General features: G+C 37.7%; 1 protein-coding gene across 3 annotated transcripts; it reads right to left on the bottom strand.

Annotated features, from left to right (window-relative positions):
- Positions 1 to 1,086: 1,086 nt before the first annotated feature.
- Positions 1,087 to 19,428, bottom strand: kras (v-Ki-ras2 Kirsten rat sarcoma viral oncogene homolog). 3 transcript variants are annotated; one of them, XM_042495416.1, is made up of 6 exons: positions 19,179 to 19,428; positions 15,126 to 15,243; positions 13,635 to 13,813; positions 12,228 to 12,387; positions 9,117 to 9,240; positions 3,452 to 3,583 (listed from the first exon to the last, which is right to left on the bottom strand). In XM_042495416.1, the coding sequence occupies exons 2-5, from the start codon at positions 15,234 to 15,236 to the stop codon at positions 9,127 to 9,129; spliced, it is 564 nt and encodes a 187-aa protein (XP_042351350.1). In that variant the 5' UTR covers positions 15,237 to 15,243; positions 19,179 to 19,428; the 3' UTR covers positions 3,452 to 3,583; positions 9,117 to 9,126. The 3 variants fall into 3 exon arrangements, with proteins under 3 accessions (XP_042351349.1, XP_042351350.1, XP_042351351.1); XM_042495415.1 differs by lacking the exon at positions 9,117 to 9,240 and having other exon boundaries at positions 1,087 to 3,583; positions 19,179 to 19,425; XM_042495417.1 differs by lacking the exons at positions 3,452 to 3,583; positions 9,117 to 9,240 and adding an exon at positions 10,070 to 11,429.
- Positions 19,429 to 22,641: the final 3,213 nt, after the last annotated feature.

The raw sequence follows: 22,641 nt of genomic DNA on the forward strand, positions 1-22,641 counted from the left end.
AAATAATATAAAATTGATGCACTTAGCCAAAATTACCTGTCCAAATAATGACTGCATTTAATACACAGTATAGCTGAATAAAGTTGTTTACCTTAAAACAACAACACTTTTGTTTTTAGGGGAACATTTTCTATAGTATATGTTATTACTGAAATGGGATGTTCAGGGTTCCCACACCATTAAATTTTGTGTCAAACAGTACATTTCTTAAATGCTGGTGAATATTTATACAATTTGTACATTCTCTGGGGCAACTGATAATGTAAATAAATTTAATTCAAGGACATATTTGAATTTCATTTTTTAAACTTTGTTTAAAAAACAAAATTCCCTAATTTATTCCTATGAGTTCATTGATGAAACATGTATGCCATATTGGCTATCAGGTTTACAAGCAACCTCAAACTAATTGTAAATAAATTGTTGTAATGCCTCAGTCTGATTTTTCTCTTCTTTTGTGAGACAAAAGGGGCGGTTTTTTTATAAAGTAAGAAAACAGCCACTTTAATGATCTCCTCTGGTTTTTATGTGGAATAAAATTGTCACTTTTTGTTAGTTTTAAAAATAGAAGTTCAATTTCCTTTAAACTCAAAACATAATCAATGCATGAAATTATTTCTTCACACCAGAAGTAACTGTCCGTAAACAATGGGAGCATTTCTGGTCAGAATACCGGCCTACTTTTTTTCTCTCTCAGAGAAAAAAGAGCATATTTAGTTCAGGTTTATTTTGGAAAATATACATGACTTGTAAAAGCTAAATGTAGGCTCTCTCTGCAGGCAGCTGGTAGAAAGGCCCCTTCATAGATTTTTATGATCTTCCAAGAGTCAAAATGTGCCAAAATGAGTGAACAGTGCCTCCTGCTGGGCAAAACCAATATGATCTTCAGATATAATTGCAGAAACAATGAAAACACACAACTCCTTTAAAATGTGAATGCATATGTTTGATACTGTATATTAGTATAATAATTGTTAACATGTCCCCCAACAGCTGGCGCAAACATACATGTGCAATAAGCAAATTTAAGTATGTAGTGTTTGGAATTAAAAGACATTTTTAAAATTAAAGAAAGGCAAAGTAAACTTCCTCTTTACTTTGTTCTTTATTACACATTAAATAGGAGTGGTGAGATTCATGGCAAAAAATAGACTCATTTGAGATCAGATCACCACTCTACACTGCCCACAACAGGTGTGTTGTAAAGTGGTCATTCATTCACTTCCCTAGACCTGGACCCAGTCACACTCTCTAATCACATACACAGAGCGGAGTGAAAACTCCATTAAAGCAACATTCATTTAGACACACCAACGAAATGAAGCACAATTTACAAAATATGCACCTTTCAGTATCACAACTATACAAAGGTTGTTAAAATATGATCCAGGTATAAATGATACATTTCAGAAATCAGCTGTTGGCACGCAATAAAAGGAAGAGGAACATTTCAAACATTTCAGTAAAACTACTTTTGAAACAGTTCTGTTAACAAGAGGGATCCATAATTAAAATTGCATTAACAGTTATTAACTACTTCATGAAAAAAAGAGGTAATAACAAACTGGGTCAAAATTCGTTAATTCGGAGAGCAAAATGTGTCATGTCTGGATTTTCTGTGTCGATTACATCGCTTCCCTAGAACAGCATTTTGTGTATTTCTTGAGCACACATGGGACCAAGTAAATGTTGTCTCGGCTCTTTCTACCGTCTAAATGTAGCACCTAATGCAAACATAAAAGGCAAATATAAATCCCCAGGGGAACAGCTTGTAAATACCATGGAAGAGGTGAAATACGGGTTGACCCGGGTAAGAAACAAGGACTTTTTTTTTTAAAAAATGTTTAAATTCAGACAATTTTCTCTAAAACCAATTTTATGGCAATTACAGCCTCATTTACAAACATCAGTTCCAGTTACATCACCACGATACACGAGCTTTGTAAGAGAAAATGAGAAATTGCTTTGCTGGACAATCATTTCTGTTGAAAGGCAGCGCCAACAAACAGTTTCAACACTTTAGGAAATTAATCCCAAAACTCTTACAAAAGCTCCACTAAAGGAAGAATCTGGAAATCCATTTGGACAACATTTTTAACAACCTCTGCGACACCACACCAAGAGAAATATTCCTGAAAGCTGCTTAAAAGATGCACTCTGCTTTCTAGCCAGTCACAAGCAAAAAAAGTCAACAGCTTAGGAAACTATGTAAGGCATGACACCTCTGTGGCCAGCTACCGGAGCATCGTGAATCCTAAAATTTAAAACCTGACAAACATCGGATAATAAGCTGATAAACGGTCCTCACGCTGTTTAAATGTGACGCCATAATCAGGAAACTACTGGCAAGAGAACTCGAACTGTAGCAATGAAATGATTATTGTCAGGATAAACACAAACAATCCTGCAGTCAAGCCTTTAAACAGGAAATATGTGACCAATAAGATCAAACAAGCTGTTCCACATAAGCTTGTGACGAGGCATGGATCCCAGCAACATAAAATGACTCTGGCCGACACGAAACCTGGCTGCTAGCCTCGTTTTATCATCACTAAACAGGTAAAATTCTGGATCTCTGAATTTGTCTTTTATCGAGCGAAAATGGCTGATTTATTTCTCACAAAAAATGGAGTAATGATTACTTTATGTGAACCTGAAAACAAGACTGTGATGTCCACTTGGGTCAGAGTTCCTCCCTGCTTCTAAATGTATCAAACCAGAGGCAGTTTGCAATACCCATGTCATCTAGGACACAATGCATGCAAAAAAGGGAAAAAAAAAAACATCTCATGTAGGCAAGAAATCACTCCCCACACAGTACAAAGCATTGACAAATTGCAAATTAATTAACAGCTAATTAGGGTGTTAAAACATTCGGAGAAGAGTAGGAGTTCGCATGCATACTTATATCAGTGACATAACTAAGTCATATCTAGAGGTCTTTAGAAATGGGGAAATTACACAGTGGCTGGGACATTTGGATCTCATCTGACTAAATGTTGGTCCTTTCTTCAAATCTGTTTTTGTCTCCGAGAATTGGGATGAAAATTCATTCTTTGGCATCCCAAACTTAAAAGGGCATTACAGAACTCTTGCAGGTCATGACCTTTTAAGCAAAGGGAGGGGAACAACAACTCTTAAGAAGGTAATGAATAATTTGTGATGTAATTAGCTCACAGGCCTGAATTATATATTTAAAAAAAAAATCCAAATCAACAACATCATCCTATAAAATCAAACAGGCTGTTGGACCAACACACGTGGGCAACTGGCACTAAACTGAAAATAAAGCTTATTGGTGTCCAAGTAGAAAATAATAGAAAGGCAGAAAAAACGGGTCAGGTTTAGTATTCAGTATGGTGGGTATTGAGAAAGAGGCTAATAATTTAGTGTAATGTACAAAATGTATTACTTAACTGTTCAACATAGTTCTTTTGTTTAGTCTGTCTTGAAAATGGGTGAATATTCACATAAGTGTACACTTTGTCTTGGACTTCTTTTTCTTCTTTTTGCCCTCCTTGCTCATCTTCTCCTTATGCTTCCGGATTTCTCGCACTAATGTGTAGAAGGCATCATCCACGCCCTGGTAAAAAAAATAATAAAAAGAATACATTATTATCAGCAGGTTATTATATTCATACCAGAACACCAATGATGTGCAGCATAAAAAAAATAGGATAGACACAGATTATACAGCCTGAAAACTTTCAGAAGATTTGATAATGTTCTGTGATTCTGGTGATTTTTTAAAGGCTAATGAATTTAAAGGATAATTCTACTCTATTATAGATAATTTGGACAAATGAAAGGAAAACTTCACCGACAACATGTATATCAATGAGACACGACTGTTACCTTTAAATCATGAAGTAAACTTTGTTTTTTTTTTGTGTAGGGTTGCAACAGTATGAGCTTTTTATGGTATAAGTCTAAAAAAAAGCAGTTTCCACATTATTATGGAATAGGAATTTCATTATTATTTCAGAATAATTATCAATATCAGTTGAATGAAAACAGAGGGGATTTTTCAGGGATTTATGAGCGTTTTATTAGTATAATTTAAACTTGAAACCATGTTCTTAAATGTCAGTATGTGTAAAACGTGTCCATTTTGAAAATAACTCAAATTAAAGTGAGATTCTCCATCCAGCTGACTTTATTTAATACTACAGATAAGTAAATGTATGAGGTACGATAACTCAATTTGTTATACCTTGAGACCAGTACACTGCTGTAACTTTACCCGCATGCTCCCAGTGATGATGGCAACCATGTTGATCTATTGATTGATTGGGGACTAAATTTAGGAAAAGTGAAAAATATTTAAAAACATTTGTTTAAAAACTCTCACACAACTTGTCCAGTATAATCCAAGTCTTATTTATCCAGTCATATGCTCACTACTTCCCAAACACATGTATTGTAGTGTATGAAAGTGAAACTTATCTATGCTCTTTTCAAAGCCAGAAAAACATTTTTTGTTTGTTTGTTTGTTTTTGTGGGGTTTTTTTTTTTAGCTATAAATGTTTTTAGCAAAAAATAATTAGTTATTAATAAGTGTTTGGTAAGTACTCAAACATATGACTGGATAAATGAGACTTGGATTGTGTGAGAGTGAGAAAACAAAATGTTTTTGTATAATTTTGCAGTTGTGAAACTTGGCGATAAATTGCTTTTATAGATTAATTTGAATTTGTGGTTCAGGGCGATTTTTAAAATTTCAAATCTCCATTTTTGCCTCCGCCATCGGTTCCCCTAAAGAGAGTCTGGTCATTCACTTGGAACTGGTTTCGGTTTTGCAGCATTAGATCTGGAACAAACCACAGTCCTGCAAAATTTATTTAAAGGCTGTTGCAACCAAATGCAGCAGCGCAACCACTTTGTTTCAACATGTCAAACAGAGGCAGCAGCCCAGGGGGACAATGTGTCTCACTCTGAGATGCACGAGATCGCGTCAGCCCACAAACAGCCAGTAAAACGCAGCCGACATTAGTGGAAGCATTTTCCCGCTGTGTCCATTATGACAGGACAGCGACCCGCTGCAAAGCTGCAGTGTTTCCCTACAATGTTAACGAGACTAGAGACCCCCCCCCCCCCCGCCAGGCCGAAACGTCCTCCACAGAGGACCGGGGGTCACGTCCGCCCCAATATAGGAAAGAGGGACATTTGACGGAACATCCAACAGCTGGTTACAGAGTTAATACTGAAAATCACAAAATTAGTTTTTGTTTTGTGTTTATGAAATAAAAATGATAAATCGATGGATCCATCAGAGCAGACTGAGAGCAGCAGTGACAGACCCCTCATCCAGCTGCTCTCTGCTGCGCTCCTTCTTATCAGGGGCGGATTTAGTGATTTGGGGGCCTGGTGCCCCAGACTAACTGCCTTGCTTTGATTTGATTTCATCCATTCTCTAACCTGGAGTGATGGTGGGCTGTTGGCAGCTGTAGAAGAAGTTATGCTGTTCACTAAACCCTCAGTGTAACTAATACAGACTTGTGCAGGTGATGCACAAACACTGAAAGCTGTTACTGATACAGTTGCGCTGCATACTGCTATTAAAAATAAATATATTTTGTGAAATTACTGCAGGCTTCAGTGTAAAAGACAAGTTTGCACTTTAACCACAAAAGGGGAAATTCAGTTTGCCTTTAATTTTTACTGCTAAAATCAAAAGCAAAACTTTTGAGTAATTTCTTTGTAATATGTAGTTTGTTTTAAAGAAGGAAAAATACCTGATTAAACTGTTAATCGAGTTTAGTGTGAAAAAAATCAGAGATTTTATTACTTTTTTTTTTAAGATTATTTTTAGGGGATTTTTCCCTTTGTTGACAGGACAGCTGTAGAATAATAGGAAGTGTGGGAGAAAGGGGGGGTTGACATGCAGCAAAGGGCCACAGGCTGGAATTGAACCCGGGCCGCTGCAAAGGCCTCGGCATATGGGTCGCACACTCTAGCAGGTGAGCTAGAGGCCACCCCAGAGATTTTATTTTTGGCCATATCGCCCAGCCCTAGTGCCAAATCAATCCAAGTGTTCACCGTTTTACATGGAGGCGTGCCAAAAAGATTTAAAGGTAACGAGGCATAACTAGCTGATTTATAACTGGTCATTTTGTGGGTGAAGTCTTTCTTTCAATTCTAATCAACACTCCAATCTTTCAATCAAACTGATGTGTAGCCTTGACTTGCTCCACTGCCAAAGAAACTTGAGTATTTTCCAAACATTTTTATGTCTGTGATAGTTTAATTTTATATTTGAATTCTTTTTTTTCCCCAATTCAAAACCAAGAGATGTTCCAAGAGAGTGTTAACGTCCATCTTTCAGCAGTTTAAACAAAGTTTATACATCAGCTTGGCACACATTAGAGTGCAGATACATTTCTCAATCTAGTTCAGGCTGTGAGAGATACGGCTGAATAACATACAGGTTAAGCATAACTGTAAGGTCATGTATTTCACAGTAAATGTCAGCAGTGTTCCCACTGACAACAACACTGACAGTAGCTGCAGTCACATGAGCCAATTTCTTTCCCTCCGAATGTAACCAATTAAATTCACAACTCCCACAGCGTGTTTGAATGGCTGCTAAATAAAACAACAGAACAACTTGTCCTGTTTACATCTGCAATGGTCAAATGTGCAGTCTGCCAATACCTGTATCGAGCGCTTGGCTCTAATACTGGTTTACTCCTGTGAGTTTGTACTCAAGAAAAAGGAATTTTATAAAGAATATTCTGCTAACCTTTTTTTATTGAACAGAAGGCGAGTCTTGCCTCCCAAAAAACTAATAAATTAAACTATTCAAAGATTGTTCCCCCGGGAAAGATGCAGCACTTGGGAGGAGGATAGAAAACTCATAAGCAGCAAATAAGAGTGACACAACTTCAGCAGGTGAACAGCTTTGATTTAAGTCAAGCCAATTTATTCTGACTGAAGTGTTAAAATGAGGCTTTTATGTTCTTGCTGAGCTCTTGTTGTTATTATCGGCGAATAAAAGGCTCCACGTAAATGCAGCTAGTGTCTGTTGATGCCACACTGAGGCAGGTGAATGAGTACCAGAACAGTTTGTATAGTGCAATAAATGTGATGATGACTGCGGAGGAAATAGCCTGAGGTCACCTCAGGCTGTGACAAAGACAGCAGGAAAGAAGAGAAGAAAGACTAAAAGGATTTGTGACCATAAGAGAAACTCTCACCCAAAAACACTCAGTTTCTTGAACCACATCCTCCTTGGAAAGATTTCAGCACATGATTTGGTCCCAGATTCACCAAAATCTCCTTAAATCACACATGTTGATCTCACCGGCCCACACCCATTTCTTCATGTTGATTTCAGCAGATTGGTACAATTTCCCACTCATAGTTTAGTCCAAATCCGGGAACGTTTTTTCCTAAATATGAGTGCAGACCAGCTCAGGTGGTCTGATTGACTCTTGACTAACTGTAGTATGACTCGTGTGTAGGGCTGAATCTAATGATTATTTTCATTATTCATTAATCTGCCAATTATTTTATTGATTAAATGGTTTTACTAATGTCAGAAAATAGTGAAACATGCCCTGTGTAATTTCCCCGGGCCCAAGCTGACGTCTTCAATTGTTTATCCGACCAACAGGTGAAAAAATCCCAAAATATTTATTTTATTATCCAATATGACCAACAAAAGCATCAGATTGTCATATTTAAAAGCACAAAACCAGCAGAAGTTTGGCTTTTTTTAAAAATAAATACATAAACAAAAACGACTATTCGACAATCAAAAGTAGAGTTGTTCCAATACCAGTAACAGTAAAGGAAACGTGCCAGATATGCCTAAATTCACACCAGTCGATGCACTAGTCCAATAACAGGTAATCTATTAATACACTTTGAAGTATTTTACATGTGGGTAAAACTGCAGCTTTCCCATAAATCTTTTTTGATCTTAAACAGTAGCCTACACAACAAGTTGCGTTGAGCAGCCGATAGCAACTACTGTTTCAAAGCAGTGACGAATAACTGATTTCCAGTGAACGTTACAAATGTCAGCAGTATGGCAATATTTTACAATGGATATAAGAAAGTAAGAAAAGGCTTTCATGCTCTGTATGTTTTCATTGATGTTTTACGTAAGGGTTTAACCTGAGCCTTGCCATACAGCAATGACAGCAATAATCCATACAGGATTCATTGTAAACCGCTTTTAATGTTACTGTAATGCAATACTTTCGGATCAGTACTCAGCCGGTTCAGGTATCAGAATCAGTAAGGAAAAAATGGTCTCATAACATTGCTTATCAAAATAGTTGTCATTTAATTTTCCTGTTGAGTGACAAATCAACTAATTGATACAGTAACTGTTGCAGCTCTAATTGTATACAATTTGAATGTAATCCTTTTCTCATAAAGATGTGTTTCAGAGGTATCTGACCACAAAACGGGACTTATAAAACAGCTCCCTGGTGTAACAAGTCTAAAGTGATGCAATCCTCGATAATCCAGCAGAGTAGTCGCAGAAAAGGTGTTGTTTTTTTATTTGTTAATCAACCTGCTCCGATGGTTACTTTAATTGTTCTGTAACACTGCCTACTTTACAATTATTCTCCACTTGACTTCCATACATCTAAATGTGCATCGTCATCCTCCTCTTGTGGAAACTAGAGTTAACGCCTGCACCTTAATGAGGAAAGAATTACGCAACGTTTCCCCAGATCAGAACAAAGGTAGAAAGTGTGAAAGCAAACCAGTATGATTGGCTGATGGAACTCGCAACGAACTCGCGTTCAGACTCAATTAAACAAACCCATTGTGAAAGCAGCCTCAGATAATATGCAGCCAGGATACACAGAGACACTGAAAAGGGAAAGAAATCATCAGCTCCTTCAGCCTCCTGTTAGAGCTTCACCACAGCCCAGTAGAAACCAGCAGGTTAGCTTTGAGAACCATAAAGCACCAGCTCTCATCAGGCGTCCTCTCCCGTCGCCTTCTCCACAATCCCCCACCAACACACACACACACACACACACACACACACACACACACACACACACACACACACAGACACACAGACACACAGACACAGACACACAGACACACAGACACACAGAGCTGTTGGGCGCGCGGCTGCATACACTTACCCCTTTCACATCACAACACACTTTTTAAGCTTGACACAGCGCGGAGTCTTTTCTTCCTTGCTGAGTTTATTGAGCCGGTACAGCCTGATCTCCCGTACCAGAGTGTAAAAGGCATCTCCACTCTCTGCAGTATGAGACACAACTTCCCTCAATGTTGAGGAATACAGGAGGACACACTGTATGGGTGCATGTGTTACAGCTTACAGAGACAAAGGAGAGAGGCAGGCCGATGTTTTGAGGTGGATCTACCTGCAACGTCTGGCCTGCCTTATCGACATAAACTGATACTCCACCATAACTGCATCTGTGAGTGCTCAATGGGGGTTAGGCTGGTGTAAAAATGTTTAAACCGATTTGATATTAAGAGCCAAATTCAGAGTATACCAAATTTTACGACTAGGTGTCGCAATGGGCTCAGAGGCCGCTCCTAAGTGGAACATAATGACAGTGTGTCCTAACAGCATCAGACTATTATCAGGTTGTGTCGTACAGCATTAAAGCTCTCTATCCACACTTAATATGTACGTCTGTTTCGTCACATAAACAAACCGCTTCCAATCAGCTGTGCACTCGAGATCAGACCGGAGACGCATCAACTTAAAAGATGTGCGAGTACCCTGCTTGCCGTCTTCTTATGTTTGTACTTGGTAAACAGAAAACACGTTTCACATTGTTGTATTTACAGAAAATGACATTCAGTAGAGCCAACAGCAAGTTGCCTAGTGCAGTATGGTATCATACAGTATCATACAGATAATTCCTCAGTTTGAGTTTGTGGATGGCTGTGGCTCAGAGGTAAAGCAGGTCGTCTGCTAATTGACGGTTCAATCCCCGGCTCCTCCAGTCCCCGTGTGAAACTATTCCTGGGCGAGGTACTGAACCCCATATTGCTCCCGATGCTGCACAAACAGTGTGTGAATGTGGAAACTGAGTAGCAGGTGGCACCATGTATGGTAGCCTCGGCAACCAGTGTGTGAATGTGTGCGTGAATGGGTGAATGTAACATGTAGTGTGAAAGTGCTTTGAGTCATTGGAAGTCTAGAAAAGAGCTCTACAAGTGCCGTGCATTTACCATTTTCATTTAACTCCCTTGGAATTAATAAAGTAAGTATCTATCTATCTATCTATCTATCTATCTATCTATCTATCTATCTATCTATCTATCTAGCTCTATCAGCTCAAATCAGCGCACTGCATTGCTCTCAGTCAGTAAGAAACCTTTCATCAGCTTATAAACCAAAATGTTGTCATATTGGCACAGTTTAAATTTTCATGAGGGACTAAACACGTCTTGTCTTGTCAACCAAAAAAAACACATTTTAGTAAACAAACACATGTGCTGGTCCCACCCCTTCCACCTCTACTGATAATTGATCCCCTTTATGTTGCAGTGTTGGGCTCACACCTGTCAGACACAAAGGGGCTCCAATAGTCAGTTTATAAACCAATATAATATTATGTCACTCATGTTGTCTTATTATTAATGCAATACAAGTTAGATATAGAGCTATGAATCAGCACAGGTTGCTGATGTAAGCTATTTTTTTAATGTGCCAGAGCGTGTCATAACAAATGCCCGTTCAGTCGCTTTATATAAAATCAAACCGGTTTAAACCTGTACACTGGACCAAAAAAAGGGGGAATTATAGCCAAACTCTATATTGAAAACACTCACCTCCTGCATGCTTGAAAAGGTTCACTGTTTCCTTCCTCTCAATGAAAAGTGGCCGTGGTAACATAGAATAACAATGGTTTCATGGCAGAAAATAAAAAAAAGGTATCAAAGCGTCCTCAAAAAAATATATGTTACAAATCCCTTTGCCAAAATGCAGCTAAATGCATTAATTCTGTGCCCTCTGACATGAGCAGTGTATTTCCCTGTATTTTAGCAAAACAATAATAGTTTGGGACACACACATGGAGAGTGAGGAGGTGGATTATGGTGCAAGAGTGTTCTTTAATTTTCATCCTGAAAGTTTCCTTATTGAAATCCATTCAAACTGAACTAAAAAAGTTATGAACTTTTAACCAGCCACCTTTTAAGCTTCCAGAGGGTGAGTGACAGAAAAAAAATTAGGGTGGAGTATCACTTTAACTGTCTAACCTAATATACAGAAGAAGCTCATGCATTAGGAGCATATTTTGATTGTGTATTATACTTTAAATGGGAGATTTCCCAGAGAAGATGAAATCACAGAAATTTGGAAAACACCGGGAGGCTTTAAATGCAGAAGGCAGTTGCTGGTCCCACAGCAGCAGCACCGTGAGAGTGGTGAATTATCGGTACACTCAGGTGGGAATAGGCGAACAGAGCTGTAAGAAATGAATCATTGTGTCATTAATTTCCCCCGCACCAGAAGGAGCCGTGATTCACCCCGGGTCAGAGATACCAGGAAAGGATGTGTTTACAGATCACTATGTCAGCCAGTCAGCCACCTAAGGCCATGCTCACAACACACACCATTTGATGTGACTGCGCCACTGCAAATCTTTCAACACGCAGTCACAGTAACCAGTAAGCAGGATCATTAACCCCCCTGAGTAATTATCAACAGTTTGTCCTTTCATGCACACTCCTTGACACGCATTTACTGATTTGCTGATTATTTATAATGCAGGATCCTCTGCAGATGGCCCTAATGATGATATAATTTCATATATCCATGACAAAGTAGCATGCAATGATTACATTATCACCCATAAATAAAAAATTCAATCAACCAAAGAGGATTTAACGATGCGCAGCGCATTGCCCGAGACATTTCCCAGCAACATTTTTAAAAAAAAGACCATTAGATGTCACACAAACCAACAGCACTGCATGACTCAAGACTTAAACTTTTCTTGTGATCCAAGTGCCAAGATTATCAAGTCTATGCAAGGATGCTTGTAAAATTACTATCAACTTAATCTCTCTGGAACAATTTGATTTCAAAGTAAAATTTATGGGATTGCTTTGATCATCAAGCCAATGCCCCTGAGACCAAATGCAGCTCCTCGCCCTTCAACATGGTTTACAGAGCTGCAGTGGAATACTGCAGTTTAGGGATCGACTGAAAAGTAAGGACATTTGAGTCTTGCGGGCGTGGCCGTCTCCAGCTGGACACTCACCTGTCTGGTTTTGGCTGAGGTCTCGATAAAGGGAATGCCATAGCTGCGTGCTAAGTCCTGAGCCTGCTTGGTGTCCACTGTCCGGGACGGGAGGTCACATTTGTTCCCCACCAACACCATGGGGACGTCCTCAGAGTCCTTCACCCGCTTAATCTGTTCTCTGAACAATGACAGACACAATACAATATTTAATTTGGTTTCAATCCAACTGAGGTAATACTCCAACAGATATTCCAAGTGATGTCGAAAAGCTTTAATCTGTTCAGAGTGAATAGAATAACAATAGCTTGAATAAGGTCATAAGGCAAATTGGCTTTTGCTCCATGCTGCAAACTATTTGGACGTTTTTCAAACATATATTAAATCCTACATAATTTGTGTGTTCAAAAACAAAAACTAATAGATTATAAAGTAAATTATTCGGATTTTGTGACAGGTGTTAGTAAAACGTATTAATTGAGAAGTGACAACAGTGTCTTGATTTTTTCTTTCAAATTGTGCACAGGTCAACTTTACATATTAAAAGGTCGTCAGCCATGAACAACAGGGTGCAGAAATATTAAAATATAAAATTGGAACATGACCTGTTTTCTTAAATGACTGTTACATGTTAGCTTATGAAAAGTGGTTCTATGTGTACCTATAAGTCTCCCCTTTACACACTTGCTCGCTTTATGCTAGTCCCATGCAGTTCTTTTGCATACATAAAGAATATGTTATTTTTGCCTATTGAATTTGAATATTTCTGAATATTGAGGTCCCTAAACAGTCTTGAAATCGCTCCCCCCTATGAGCTGAGCACACAGGTGCAGCTCATCAGACTGATACGAGCAGACAACTACATACCAAAGGATCTCCACAGACCAGAGGATGACACTAATTCAAAAAAGTGAACTACAGCACTGCTAAATGGGTGCAAACTGACTGCAGACGCAAACGCTGCCCTTTGACTGCCAATCAGGGCAATCTGGGAAGACTTGCTTTACCTTGCTAATATGGACTACAAAATTGTCTGAAATGCAAAATAATAGAACTGTAAACATGCAATAACAAATGTGAATAATCACATATCATAAAGATGATATCCATCCAATTATCCAATAAAATTCAGCAATTAACAGCGATTCAAAAAATGTAATCATTTGAAAGCCCTAGTATGAATATATATATTTTTTTTAGCAGATTTGCCTTTATTATGTAGACAGTAGTCAAGAAATTAAGGGCAAGAGAAGAGGGGGAATGAGATGCAACAAAGGTTTACCAGCCAGGCTCAAACCAGAGACATTGTGATGAAATAGTCAGCAGCTTACACCCTCGAGCCACGGGGACGCTGCCAAACGTGAGTCCTTTCCACTGTATTTTAAACACTGCATCCAAAGTTTGCAGACCTTTAGTCGCTTAGCTCACCTATAGTGGTGAATGTCCTCAAAGGACTTGGTGTTGTTGATGGCAAAGACACAGAGGAAGCCCTCCCCTGTCCTCATGTACTGATCCCTCATGGCGCTGTACTCCTCCTGACCTGCAGTGTCCAGGATGTCCAGCAGACACGTCTCTCCGTCGATCACTACCTGCTTTCTGTAGGAGTCCTGAAGTGGTAAAAGTCAGAGAGCGATCAGAATTATGGGATTAAGTGGGCAAAGTGTCCAAATATCAGCTTAATAAAAAATAAGAGATGGTTTTGGATGACATATTTCAGACGTATCCATTTTCTTTATACTATAACTGTGTTTGAACATCTATGGTGTAATAGAGACATGCATGATTTTCCAAGATTCAACACTTAAAAAAAAAAAAAATTAACCTTACTTGTAATAACGGTGTGGTGATTAGAACAAAAATGAATTTCACAATAACGATAAATGTAGATATTATACATAAACACATTCAGCATAGTGAATTGTAGTAAAACAAAAAAATATATATGAAAGTATGTAATATGATTATTCATGACATCATGACATGACTGTATCTACAGCTTAAGATTTAAGACTATTGAGGTCTTAATTTTACAGTAACCCCCCCCCCCCAAAAAACAGAATCCACTTTTTTTTTTAAGGTTAAGGACAAACTTGCCCAAATGTTTATTAGTTAGAACTACGAAAACCTGGCTTTTGTTGGCGAATGTTCTTTTCTGATTTTTATTGAAAAAAAATGATGTTACCGTGTATTTTGAAATTTTACAATGCAATGTAAAAAAAATGACTCATAAAATAATACTTCCCATGTCCTAGCATTTTTAAAACTTCTGAAATACTAATTTAAGACATTTTTACACCAATTAAGGCCTTACTTTTTAAATCAATGAATTCAATGCCTTTTAAGACTTTTTAAAAACCCGCAGTAACACTGCTGTATTGACATGATTTTGCTGAAAGAGGCCACAGGACTGCCTTTTAGATGTTGCCCTACTCTAGCTGTAGTAGGTCACTCTATTTTCCAGCAGACCTCAAGTCCTAATTTCCACTGTGACAAAGCACTCCTGCTTTTCATCACACTGATGGCCACACTCATGCAACACTAATAATTACTGTCTGATCCAGCGGGTAGATTTTGTTTCAGATGTTATCTCACATCCAAATAATCTATAGTGAGGCTCTAACCTGCAAAAGCGCATCAATAATGGATTGAAATCATAATGAGACTATGTTTACTCAGCACAGGTTTCCCCACTGGGAAAGCAGGCAGGCAGACATGCGTGGAAAGTTATTAAAAACCTGTTTGGTGTCTTTTGAAGACTTAAACCAGAAGAACCTGCTGCAACTCCTCCTTTAGAGGGGTTTCTCCTTGTTCTGCCCCCATACCAAAATACACACGAAACCATGGAGGCAGACATGAAATCGACGGCAAACACGGTCACACATACATGTTCATGAATGCACCGGCACTAAGTTTCATTACCTCAATGGTGGGGTCATATTCATCCACAAAGTGATTCTGGATGAGTTGAATGGTAAGTGCGCTCTTGCCAACGCCTCCAGCTCCCACCACTACCAGCTTATATTCTGTCATGATTCACCTGCAGGACCAAAAAAGCACATTTTACTCAGACATTTCCACAGACACAGACAGTCATTTAGTGCAGCATCAATTCATCTCAGACACTTTCAACACTCTAAAAGAAGTTTATATGAGATTTGTTTTTCAGATTTAAAAAAATCATATTTCCATTATTTTAACAGATACTGCGACTGCGCTACAAGTAACAATTTTGTAGGAAAAAGACCTCTTTCAGAGCAGATATTTTGGCTTGGCATAGTAGGAAACGCACGGGCGTATTTATGGACATTAATGATAGCTGCATTCCACTTGGTAGAGGTCCTGGTATTGTGCATGCTGGTTCACTGGAATAGCTTATTGGGACACTTAATGGAACTGAGTCATGGTTAATGTTACCAATTTCACCTGTGCTTTTCCCTCTATGACATGTCAAAATGTCTGTTGTGAAAGGGGTCTATGGTAATTTTTTTTTGCAGCCCTATCTCAGATGTATTAACCTTTCTGCACTAAAGCCGTTACATTCTGTTGTGGATGGTTAAAACTATATCGAGCTCTGCTTTTCGTGAGTTTTTCCTTAGGTGATGTGAGGGTCTAAGGGCAGAGGGATGTCGTATGCTGTAAAGCCCACTGAGGCAACCCGTGTTTTTGTGAAAATGGGCTTTATAAATAAAATTGACTTGACTAGACTACACTCTGGGTTGTTGCTTAAAACTATTTTGTCAATTAACTCCATTTGCCGCTTTTCATTTCTGTCTGGCAAGCTGTCGGCTTGATGGGAAATCTGCATCCTCAGGATTGGCAGACCTTTGATGAATTAACATCACTTTCAATGAGTAACTCATACCACCTTATGTGAAAAAAAAAGAATATAAATTTAAACTCCACTATTCTTTTAATAATGCCACTGATTCACTGGAAAATTAGATTTCATACAATCATGCTTTTTTTGCTGTTCATTTAGAAAATGCCCATTTTAGTATTCAACAAGCTTACAGAAGAAGCTACAATCAGCACAAGCATAATAGGATGGTTCACACACAAGAGATTATGTGCAAATACATTTAAGGGAATATAAACACTGAAAAACTGCTGCTGAAATCAGGGAAAGTTGCCATATTAAATCATAATCAGCCCTGGAAATTGAATCAAATGTTGATTAACCCCTACTTTAAAATGACATTAATCAAAACTGTTTTCATTACACAAAAATAAGCTTCACGTCACAAATAATCAGGTACTAATTTAAGAACGAAATAAAAATGAATATCATGTATATGTAATCAAACGCCTGAAATCAGAAACACATTCAGTGGTATTTTCAGAGTAGCAGCCACACAACAGAAACTAACCCCAGGCAGAAATCTATGACATTACATTAAGGCTCCAAAATTGACAAGCAACTGGGAGGCTCTCTGCTGTCTGACTGCTTTGTGGAGCAGCACCCATCAATAGTGGCAGCTGGCCTTTTCAGACGCTACAGTGCATACTGCTCACAGCTCTGTACAGCCTGCAGTCAGGGAGGAGTTCCACTGAATATCATTGCCTTTTCTAGACAAACAAAAAGAGAGTGTGGCTTGATAGGTATTTGGCCGACAAAGGAATATTTTTACTACACTGGTTAGTGTTCTCAACACTTTAAAATGCTCTACTGCATGTTGAACATTACGCCCAACACTGTGTGTGATAAACACGTATACAGTGATGCATTTTTTTTCTATTAGGAAACAATCTCATCTTAACCTGAACAGATAAGACTACCGAACCTGTCAAAGACCATTTTAGCAACACTTGTCTGCCACATGCTTGCCATGCCTGTAATAATACTATCTATTTTCATCTTATAGGCAGTGAAAGTGCCTTTGAATGAAGTAGGTGTGTTAACTGTTAAGTCTTTTTGGTAACCAACTGGGATTTAATGGAGGAATAAAGCTAATTTATCATGGGTGGGGAGAAAAAAAATCAATACAGCATAGTATCACAATATTTTTGCATGGTAATATCGTATCGATGCACGGACACCAAGTATACATTTTATTTTTTACATTAGGAATATTATATATACAATTCAGATTTTTGTGGACAGAACAAGAAAATCATTTGCTTTTCAGTCGATTAGAAGTAAGATGAACAGTCTAAAAATGTTATCTCTTTAGATAAAATATTTGTTGATAAAGTTTTGCTTTGACTACAAAAATTTGCAGCTATAAAAATGTAATAAATTGCAATACATGTTACTGAAGTTCTCAGCATAATGCAGCACCTTAAATATTGCAATAATATTTATTATGATAATATTCAATTCAGGTTTATTATTGTCCCAGAGGGCAATTTGTGTGGCAGCAAGTGTAAAAAAATCCACATAAAAGCACAAACAAAATGACCTAAACATACAACAACAACAACAACAACAACAACAACAACAGACATTAGCCTATGCACAAAATAGTATCCTCTGGTAATTCCTGTCCCCATTATTTATGGTTCAATAAGAAGTAAACTCATGCTCATTTGTGCTGTAGTAGAGTTCAAACACTTTGACATATTTACATTTTAAATTGCAGTTTGTTGCATCAAACTGTGGTGAAGTCATGATACTGTGGGAATAAAATAAAAAACTGACTGGGCCAGTCATGGTCATTGTTGACACCATCTATCTGGTACGCATGCGTGTCTTATATCATTTACTAAAATACTGTGCAAAAGTATTGTACTTTGTTATTTTAGCAGAGCTATAATAATCATACATATTTATTTCTCAGTAGTCTCTTTACTAAAGTGCAACCAGAACATACAGGACACATGTCAACTATTAACAACACAAATATTTCATAATAAAACAATTTCAACAGGCTGAAGTTTCAAGTATTTAGTGCGACCTCCCTTTCCACTTAGCATGTCCTGAAGGCTGAGATTTACAATACTAATCTTCTACACCACGTTGCTTTCAAGACATGTCCAAAGCTCAATAGTGATTGTTTGAGCCATATTTTGTTATGGTTGTATGATTCCATGTTTCACACTAAATATTGACTTCAGTTTGAAAAAGCCATTTTGTTCTGTCTTTTTTTTGTTGTTGTTTTAATGCAGTGTAAATGCTCTCTGTATGCTTTGTTTACGTCTTAATAAACAGACTAAGAAATACATGTATAAATCCTCATTGCAACTTTGCTAAAACGACACATATTTGGTAGCCTAGGACTTTTGCACAGTGCTATATATTACTGACAATATTTTACACACTTCTCAAACAAAATAACACCAAAATAAACACTAACACGATGAGGACTTCTGGAGAAAGGCGCCCCTGATTAGCAGCTATACATTTGTAATAGGCTACTTTGTAACAGTTTGTCACCTATGTGCAATAGCTAGGGTAAAAATGGGCCTTTAAATGAAAATCCCAGCGTTGTGTTCAAGCAGGCAACAACACCTACAACAGGCTTAAAAGTCGAAAGGAATTTGATTTAAATCCACTGCTGTGTGCCCGCAGGGTTGCCAGATTGGTTGTGTGAAACCCTCTGAGCACTGTGTTTAAATAACCAGGCTGCTGTGCTGCTAGCTAGCTTAGCATTGGAGCTCGTCCACAGCCACAAAAGTAAGCTAACTAGCCCGTGTGAGCTAACCCAGCGAGCTTTACGAAGAGTAATTCATTAATGCAGCATTGTGTGCACCGTAAGCCCGGACAAACTCAATATCATTCATTCAAACGGGAAGGGTGCAGACTTTGAAGCCGCCATTGACAGGCTAGCCCAAAGGTCTGCATTGCAGGGCCAGACGTTAGGTTAACAATTGGGCGTAGTTTGCACTACCAACGAAAATGAATACTTCCACTTTCGTGATATTTTTCAGTGGTTACACAGCGGACACATTGTCCCGAGTTGTAAATCGGGGAGTACAGTGTTGTAACAGACCCAAAAGCGACACACTTGTATTAATATTATCCGTTTGTTTTACCTTTTAGCGAGTGGAGTTCCGCGTCCGAAGTAGCGACCAAATAAGTCAAGCTGATAATCCTCCCGTTTCACACGATCTCTGCATTTCCTATTTCACACCGAAACGCCCGCATTTAAGTCGGTCTACCTCGTATCAAAAGCAAGCGGGAACATGCGAAAAAAGTGGGCAAATTAATCGATTGAACTTTCCATTTGATCCAGCGTCCGGCCTGGCTGCTCAGGTTGGCCTCCTTTAAGCGAATATGGGCGGATACCGGGGCGCACTTTACCCAGAAAGCATAGCTGGGGATTTCAACCGGTTTGGGGCATATCAGTCGAGTCTGTGTCGCAACAGTTTGTTTTGTCCATTGAAAATACAGAATATTATTAATGTTTTGTTAATGTTTGTTTGAAAACTAAAGACACATATAAACCCCGATTGCCTTTGTTTGCGATGTCATTGTGAATGCTGTGTGTAAATGTCCCAACATATGTTTTCTTAATTAAATCTCATTGGAAAAGTGATTCACATTTCTTGCTTTTAGGGTCATAAACAATATTGTAACTATATAGGTCACATGGTGTCCGTTTCAGGACGTCTCCTTTCAGTATGGTGATGCCTGGCTGCTGCCTGCTGTAGAGTCAACAAAGCCTAGGGGGCGACTCCACTATATATAGGGTCTAAATATAACTGGATTGTGCTGGAGGGACGTCATTCCCAGGCAAGGAAATGATTTGGCAATCCCTTGTCAGTTTTCCAAAGTGTTCACAAGGCTGCCTCCTGCGCAATCTGTGCGCATAAATACATCCCAGGTTCGTCTCAAAAAACAGACTCAAAGCAAAAATTCACTCTGAATAAGGACAATGAGGGCAAAGCATAAATGAATCCATATTAATTAAATAATAATAATAATAATAATAATAATGTACCTAGTAGATGCAAAGTTATTTCGACATGAGAGTCCATTCAAGGGAATGTCTCTTTTAAAAACGCGACAGCCCTACAATAAATATTAGACACTGAATAAAATCTAACAGCCTGTCTTAATAACACAAGAAAATGAGAGTGGTATAAAAAAGCACACATTAGGCCGACAAAAAGACGACAAATTGTTTTTACAGCAGACAGACTGGAGGTCACTATTCACTTCTTATCTGGCAGTTCTCCAAGCTGCAGAGCCTCTACTGAGACCACAACTATGTTTGTGATTTTAAAAAGAAGTGAATACCATTTTGTTTGTTTGTGGTTTTTTGTTTTGTTTGTTTGTGTTTAACAATTATCTTCAGTGCTGCTGTTGTTTAATATCAAAGAGGCTCACAATTTTGGTTGTAGCAAATTTAACAAAAATATTGAATAAGCACCTGTTATGTGCATTTATTGGTGATTAGTGTACCATCTTTGAGATTGGAATTTAACAATATTTTTCCCGTTTTGTGAGAAGGTACCAGCTCCTTATATTTAAATATCAAAGAAATGCACCGTGCATTTGACCCACTGCATTTATGCAAAATAAAAAAAAAATACATTCATACAACTAGTATATGAATCATCATTAAAGATTAAACTCTCCATCCAAATGCAAACATACAGAAAATTACATGTATTGTTTTTTGTTTGTTTTTTACTTAAAGCATTACTAATTTCACACTAATTTTCCATTTTTACGATGTAAATCATTCACTGATAGAAAGGTCACACTTAAACTAGGATTCATTTTTATCTTCAGCGACATTACATAAGTCGTTTATCTTTCTTAACCTATGTCTGTATCACTATGGATATGCAGATTTTTATCACAAGCATGACTGTCAGGGATAGTTTGCAAATAGGAACCTAGTGAAAAGATAAAGTGGGACTTGTTTCCCCAGTGATGGGCCTGTTCCTTTTGTAAGTTTACCTGTACATGCAATAAGCCTAAATATAAAAAATCCAATGCAAGCAGTCAGTTCTATAGATTAAGCACAACATTAGTGCCTTAGTAAATCATTTGTATAAAACCACTTAAAGTATAATTGACACAATATCCATAGACCATGGTATAAATCATGAGAAATCATTTATTTAACAACACAGGGCAGACATTTTGACATGAAATACCAGGGAAATTACAGATGTTACAGAAAAAAATAATGACTGCATTTCATTTTAGGCGTGGTGACATACAAGCCAACAATAACATGATTAGTAAGACTTGTGATTCCCTTCTGGTTAAATGTCAGCTGTGAAACGGGTATAGTGGCATAATTTTAAAATCATTTGCCAAAGATTAAAATAGTAGTTATGAACGTGATTATTCCCTTATAAACACCCTTCTTTAAACTGAAGCTCATAGTTCTAGCTTTAGAGGAGACTTCAGAGAATAAAACTGTAATCCTGACCTGTAGTCTTTAATCAGTCAGAACTAATAGCACTTAAACCTGCCGATTAATCCACTGTTAAACCTGCCAGATCACTAATGAAAGACCATACTGAGAGAAATGACAGCTCCAGCTGACTTTTTATTACAACAGGAGAGTCTGTTCTGTCACAAGAGGGCAGTAAGTCTCCGTTGATGCATGGTCCCATTATCACAGGTCCACCAGCGGAGTATTATAAGACATCTGCATCTTTTGCAAATAGCACATGCTTGTGTTGTTGCTTCGGGTGAAGTGGAAATGAAATTCTTTTTACATTATCATCTGCTAATCTGTTTAGTCCACAAGGGTTTAATGTTGGAGCATGATTTGTAACAAAAAACCTGTACCAAATGTTGCTACTTGATATCACCAACCTATACATTCATCACAACACTCTGGGTGCTCCTTATTGTACAAACAACTTCCCAGCTAGAAATTTCTGGTCCTAAAAATATTCTGAGAATAGTATAATGCAACCAATGCAGTGTTTTAGTAATGTTTTCAATGGCAAGTTTTCTTTAAGTTCCCAAAATATTTTTCTTAATGTTAGCGTAACATTCTCAGATATATCTCTCTCAAATATATATATACATTTTTAAATTATTAACACATTACATTCTCATAAACAAAAGGTCTGTAATCTTAGTCCTCAATAACATTTTCTGACTGTTGCTTTGAAAACATTCTTCCTTTGTTCTTATGTAACATTGTGGGAACGTTTTATAAAAAAGAATATATATGATCTGTCACCTCTCAACTTCACCAAAACATCCTCAGAATGTTAAATGTTTCTTCTTAGTCAGCATTTAACCTAATAGGAACATTATTTGAAATGATAAACACCCTTAAAACATTATTTGATTATTAGGTTAAAATGTTTTCTTTAAAACATTATTACAACTTGTAGGTAACTTTAGCCAATGTTGTGAGAACGTTCTCTGCTCGCTGGGTTACTCCATTCTGTCTTTATGGTGTGAAATATGTTACTGCATTTCAACTCTGTGTCACAATTATATGCCCTGGCATGAGTAAATGAGTAGTTTTAAGCATCGATTTTTAAAACATTATAGTATAAAGTGTAATTAATG

Source organism: Plectropomus leopardus, chromosome 11, assembly GCF_008729295.1.
Source record: "Plectropomus leopardus isolate mb chromosome 11, YSFRI_Pleo_2.0, whole genome shotgun sequence".
Taxonomy (NCBI): Eukaryota; Metazoa; Chordata; class Actinopteri; order Perciformes; family Serranidae; genus Plectropomus; species Plectropomus leopardus.